General features: G+C 43.0%; 1 protein-coding gene across 1 annotated transcript; it reads right to left on the bottom strand.

Annotated features, from left to right (window-relative positions):
• Positions 1–956: 956 nt before the first annotated feature.
• Positions 957–6,091, bottom strand: PPP1R3D (protein phosphatase 1 regulatory subunit 3D). The gene has a single exon (XM_030503364.1). It carries the CDS (start codon positions 5,861–5,863, stop codon positions 4,940–4,942), a length of 924 nt encoding a protein of 307 aa, XP_030359224.1. The 5' UTR covers positions 5,864–6,091; the 3' UTR covers positions 957–4,939.
• Positions 6,092–6,527: the final 436 nt, after the last annotated feature.

Below are 6,527 nucleotides of genomic sequence, written 5' to 3'. Positions count from 1 at the left end.
AAGCCAGTCCTTCTCTTAAATATTCTTATACCCAGCCCACTCCAAGGATAAAATAAATTCACACTGTTTTCAAGTGATTTGTTAAAATCAAAGACCACTGTCTTTGTCCTTTGCTGGTCTCCTGGCTAGTCTGCACTGTCATTGCCATATTTATTTCCAGATGACAATACTCTTTTAGTGGGTGAAGTTATGACAGTTAAGGTGGTATTGCTAGTTCTGATTTAGAGCAGTCGTATAGGAAAATGCAAAAACGAGTCATAAAGAGAAGATATTATAATACCATGCTTTCTAAAAGCACCCTCCTTTATGCATCTACATGCATATAAGACATAATCTGTACACTTTGTAATAAAAAGTGACATTGACATTCTTAAGCAACTTAGCATAATATAGACATTCCCTTGTATTTAAATTGCAAATTTAAATTTGCAATAATCATCCTTCCCCCAAGCAACTTGGACAATGTAGTGTTGAAGTTATTAACACTGATTAAAAAGTAATTGGCAATGTATGTCTTTATTAAATATGTCTAATTAAATGTCTCCATTTTGCTTTTGAAGAAACCTGGCAACACATTATTCAAATCTTGGACTATATCAAGTAAAAGCTTGGCACTGATGGAGATGTATTTCATATAGAGGATATGGACACTCAGAGATGCACAGATGACGGACGCTCTCTTACCATACTACATTCAGATGTATTTTCAAGAAACCTGTGAGTGAAAAGAACATGGTGGATTAAGAGGACAGTCTGCAGCAATGAAAACTAAAGAACAAACAGACGAAAGAATAACACAACCGTGAGGCTCAGAAATTAATGTGTTTAGTACAGTCTAGCACACCTTTGGGAAGTGCAATTAGAAGAAAACCCCTTTCTCTTCCATGAAACAACATTCAAATCAGCTGGCAGTGTGCCATTTTCCAACATTAGATCGTAATCCAGCAGGTGCTGCCCGCACAGAACTCTGAGCTGAAACGGCAGCAAATTCCATGTCAGAAGGGGAGCCTCATCATTTTAGCAGCTGTATAGACCGATATTTATCAAGTGCTCTTCATTTTTTAGCAACTCAAACCCACCTTACTTTCCTGAGTATGTGGCTCTAAGTGACAACTCAGCACTAAGTTGCGCCACTAAACTCAGGAATTTCCTTACCTGTTAACAGGAGAAACATTGACAAAACCATAAAATTGTGAAAAGCTTTTATTACAATCTTTTGTATTACAATAGCCATCATTTTATTGTTTTTAGGATGAAATAAAGTGAAGCACTTTGCAATTATACAACTCTCCACTAAAATAAAATGATCTTTTGTCTAGCATATGTGCTTTACTGATATACTATGTAATGTACTTTCATCTGGACAAGACGATTAATTGGGAAAGATAACCCCCTTTCATTTACATGGATTCCATACGTTGCTTTAGAAAACATGCCCAAAAGAACCTTGAAACTGGACTAGACATTTGTTTATTGTATGACTACAATAAATACAGGTTTTTAAAAGTGCATTATATGGCAATTACCCTTGTGAAGAATTCACTTTTACAAACTCCTCATTATAAGGGAAGTGCTCAGTTTGAACACAGTGCAAGCAGTCAAGTTGTCCTGAGAATTTATAAAGGTGGTCAGAAATCAACCTTCACCACAGGTGTGTAATACCACTATGTAATGGCTTCATCCCTTTTTTTGTCAGCTAGAATCCTTTTGGTATTCACTACTGAGTATGACAGGAAAACCTAAGTGCAAATTTTATCTTTCCTGACAGGTGCCAATACTCGTTTGAATATTTAGCAGCTTAACCCAGAGATCATCACTCAGTTCCATTACAAGGCAGGGCTGCTCAACTTAGCACCATCAGACAACTGGGTTAGTAACAGCTGTCAGTTCTTCTCCAGCACTGCAAAACAAGCAAAGAGAGGAAAGGCAAACCTGCAAAAATACTTCAGTGTTCAAGATATTGTACATGCAAATACCCTGAGAGGCCGTGGAGGAAAGACAATACAAGCCAAACTCATTGCCAAGTCATTAATTTCTCACCTCTCTCCAACACATGACACTAACTTTCACACTGACAACCTCAGCTTTACATAATCAGTCCCTGCCTGCAGTAACACTCAGATTTGACATTTGGTAGCACATGAAAGACTCTCTCCCAGAAGGTGGCAACAGCATCTTTCTGCCAGTAAGACAAGTATGGCATTGGGCTCCAGCAACAGCTAGTGTAAAGTGGTGTCAAATACCGGTCTCATAAGAGAGGAATTTTTAATGGTGTGCTGAAAGGTGATTGAGTGGTTTTGCTGATGGAAGAAATACAGTAATTGGGAAGAGGGGAGGAGGAATGCAACAGTAGTTTAAAATAGTGACTTTTATTCAGCCCAAGTGCTTCTGTGCTCGTGTCTGTGTTCTTACTTCGCTGACAAGTACATAAAACTTTGCTCCTGTGGACTTCAACAATACTGGATAAACTTTAATGGAATTCCTTAAGTGAGCAAGTTTCACTAAAGTAAAGGTATGCAATTTCAACTTACACCAAGAAAGATTCTTCTGCAGTCACTGAAGGTTTGTTTCAGCTCATCTAACTCAACATCTACAGATTGGCATAATTTGGCACAACCTGTGCTACTGCTGAGAATTTCAGTTTGGCAGAGCCAGCTCTGCAGTGTCCTCTCTGCGCTCTGTCACACCATAGGTAGACTGCTAACTATAGCAAAAACATCCCTATTGACTATGCAGAATATAGGTTCAGGTATATTATGTCCTATATTGCCATACTGTCATTTATTCATATAAAGGCCACCATAGGAGGCAAAAAACTTTACAATTAGGTAGTGTTCCTTCCTTCTTAGAGCTCTCACTTTTTGTGACTCATGGGGAGGGCCAGACTTCCAGTTCCCTGCAATGATTTTTCTAGGAGAGGAAGAGTTGCTGCTAGATGGGTAATCATCACTCCTCTAACCCTGACACAGAAAACAATGCAGGTGGATTGAAAGCAGACAGCACTCCTTCCTCTCTCTAGTTTGCAATCACACCTCAGCCTCACCTAATCCTTCAGAACAATTTCAACTTAAACATTCAACCTCACAGTGCTCCAACACAAAGTTGAAGCAGACACACAGTCACTTCTCAATGGTTTCAAATAGGATTGAGTTTCCTCAGTAACTGCAAGTAACTGCTCAGCAGCTCATAGGATCATCTGCATGACTTTGATTTCTTTGAAAGCCAAAGATCAATGGAACCAGGCAGCTGCTTCACTTGAAATCCTAGCTTTGCTAAACAGGTATCACAACTAAGGAGTAACATTAAGTTGCCAGACACATTAATTTTCTTGGGGTTTCTGCACTTCCAGAATTACTCAGTAAGCTTTCTGGACTAATATATACTTGGGGTTGCTTACAACAGTGATTTTTAAAACTTGTGATTTTGATGAATAAGCAGCAATCCAAAATAAGATACCCAAATAAGTGGCCTGATTTTCATAGCACAGTCCTAAAAAGCAGCTCTTATACAACCATACAGCCAGTTTTGAAAGTTTATGGTACACATATAAAGCTAAACTTTCCATGCAGTTATGAATATGTATGAAATACGGGGGGTTTTTTTTTACAGTCTTTTACTTACTAGATTTAAGCCTGATGCCAATCTTAAATCACACTAAAACCACAGAATGAAAGTAGTAGAGCAAGAAGCATGGGAAGACTGCATCTAACAGTGTTCCTGTGCTCTCCCTGCTGTAGAAAGGATTCTGTTTGTGGGTCTGTGGAAGTATCAGTTTACCAGACATCATTTTGCTTTCAAGCTCCCTCTTTGTATTGCAAAGGATGCAGTCTTGGAGTTCAACTAGTTTATGAGAAACAGTTGATTAAAGAATTCAAAGGTACTACGGCGGCAGTACTGGGATGCTGGGGAACAGGGAGCCAGGATTCAGGGTTCTGGCATGTTATTCCAAGACTCGGCAACCAGCTCCTTTGTACTGGCTATTTATTTTATATATATCTCTCATATTAATTTCTTGATTTATAAACTTACCAGGAACAGTGGTAAAATCACCAGCATTCATATAGTACTTTAAGATCTTCAATTGCTGCCCAAGTGCAAAATTGTTCTAGTTTCCCTTAGTAAAAAACAGGCATGCAAGGAATGGACAATTCCTGTACCACCACCTAGACAAAAAAGCCTACTTATGCATCACCTGAAAGAGATGAGAACTTCCCTGTGAAGATCTGCCTTACACACACTTTGGGAACAGTCATTCCTGCTGCCTACTGCAAACACTGGAGATAAGAAAAGGCACAGGCACCTTTTTTTTTTTTTCCTAAGGGAAACAGAGGGGCTGATGGCACATTTTCATGTATGTTCTGCTCATAATAACATTTAACTTCCAACCCAAATATTAATGGAAATATTCAACGTGGTTACAGTCTTAATAACATATATATAAAAATACAAGTACTCCCTAAAGTGTCTGCCATCCAAGTTATGCATAAATGGAAAAGTGCCCAGGCTTGGTGAGATAATATAAACAAAATTAGAAACAAAACCAGTAAAGCCACACTCCACATTTAGGAAACAGACAGTACAAAATGGTAAAATAGATCAGTTAGAAATATTCTGTGAAACCTAGAATATTGCTAGCCACATGAAGTGTCATTTTGCTCTCTGGTAGTCTGACAGCATTCCCTGGGACCATTCTGCACCAACGCATACCCTACAAGAAATCACAGGGGCTTTCAATGTAACTCAATACATTTGGCCTTTTTTACTTTCTGAAAAGTTTAGAACAGTTTGTCCGGGTCATGGGCTACTTCCTTGCCCTGGAGCGCTTCATCAGGCTTGGCAGGTTTCAAAAACGAGACTGTTGCCATAGGAGCAGAGCAGCATGCCAAGGAAGAGAGTGCCACCAGACTACTGACAAGCTGCTCTGTGCCCACTTCCTGTGTTAGATAAAGTGGATCCAGCTCTCCTCACATTCCCTAGGCATCTTAAGGGGGTGAGTCCGGCAGGTAAGACTGTAGTTATTCCCTCTGTTGTTATCCCAGTACTCCTGGCCGTTGACTTGGTACCTTGCTGCAAACTGGACTACAGAGCACAGCTGAAGGAGGAAGGGAGGCACAGGGAGAAAGAAAGTGAAAACATCAACCTGATCCTGCCCGTTTTTCTCATGGATGCTACTGTGCCAGTGGGCACACACTTCATGGAGGCTTTTCCACTGGTTGAAGGTGTATCGCACAGATACCTGCTTCTCAAAAGCAACATTGCGAACCTGGATGGTGCCACTGAGCCCCAGATCTGAGCTGGTCACTCGTTCAAGACACACCTGCTGCTCCTGAAGTCGGGAGGAGAAATCCATACAGTCTGCAGGTTGGTGGAAGTCAGGGACCAAACACTGCATAGTAAACTCCAAGTCTGAGCTGCTGTGCCAGAGGTCTGAGTTTATGGAGAGCCTGGAAAGGACATGCAAGGGGATCGATGGATCCTCCCCGCTCTGGAAGACTTTCACTTCAGTGAGCTCCAAGCCCAAAGCATCAGCAAATCTCACCCGGTTCATACGACTCTGGCATCCAGGAACTTGACACTGCACTCCTGCTCGCTTCCTTCTTTCAGGCGATGTAGGCAAAGATCTTGCTCGGCGGCGTATAATAGGCCGTAATGCTGGATCACAGCTGGAGGAAGTGCTGCTCTGAAGCTTATTTGGCTGGGGGCTCCCCTTAGCTGGGGTATTGCTCCAAAGAATCATATTGCTACTTATATGGACTGCGGGGGGCTGTTGCTGGCCACGTCGCGGGGCTTCTTCAGCCTGTAACATGTTCTGATAGAGGTCAGAGAGATAGCTGGGATTCCTGCGTGGCCCACGTACCTCCATTCTTAATCGATGACAAAAATCAGTGTTAACACAGCAGGTAATACACACTGCCTCTCTGAAACACTTGGGAGTGCAGCCATGGACAGTACGTATTTGAGCTTCCTGTACTGGAACTTCAGCAAGAATCAACTGAAGCAACGCAGCCTTCTGAATGAAGGCCAGAAACCTGGAAGCTCCAACAGTAGCTGAAGTGAACCAGAGGCTAGTGCATGATACCGGAAGATGAAGACAGTCTCACTGGCTGGTAAACTCGAGGCTGCTGTGCTGGCTGGTGGACCCGTTGCTCAGGCTGGAAAGGGATTCAAGGCTATCACCCGTGATGCTGGAGGACCTGAAGCTCTCACACAGGCTGGACACCGACTGGAGGCTGTCGTGCTGGACACCAAGGGACTCCAGGCTGTCGGAGAGGCCGCTGAATGCCTGGGGGTTGCAGCGGTGCACCCCACAGCACGGTAACCCGCTACAGAGGAGCAGAGGGGCCTGCAGGCTGTCCTCGCACACGCCGGCCGACCCTGCGCTCCCGCAGCAGCAGCAGCAGCAGGAGCAGCAGCAGGGACACTCCAGGCTGTCACACTGGATGCTGGGCGAGTCGCGAGGGCTGCCGACGCTGGGGAAGGCTTGGAGGCTGTCGGGCGGGAGGGAGCTGGAGCCGAGGCCGGGGCTG

The sequence above is a fragment of the Strigops habroptila genome, chromosome 13, assembly GCF_004027225.2.
Source record: "Strigops habroptila isolate Jane chromosome 13, bStrHab1.2.pri, whole genome shotgun sequence".
NCBI classification, from domain to species: Eukaryota; Metazoa; Chordata; class Aves; order Psittaciformes; family Psittacidae; genus Strigops; species Strigops habroptila.
This window is presented reverse-complemented; position numbering and strand designations above follow the sequence as displayed.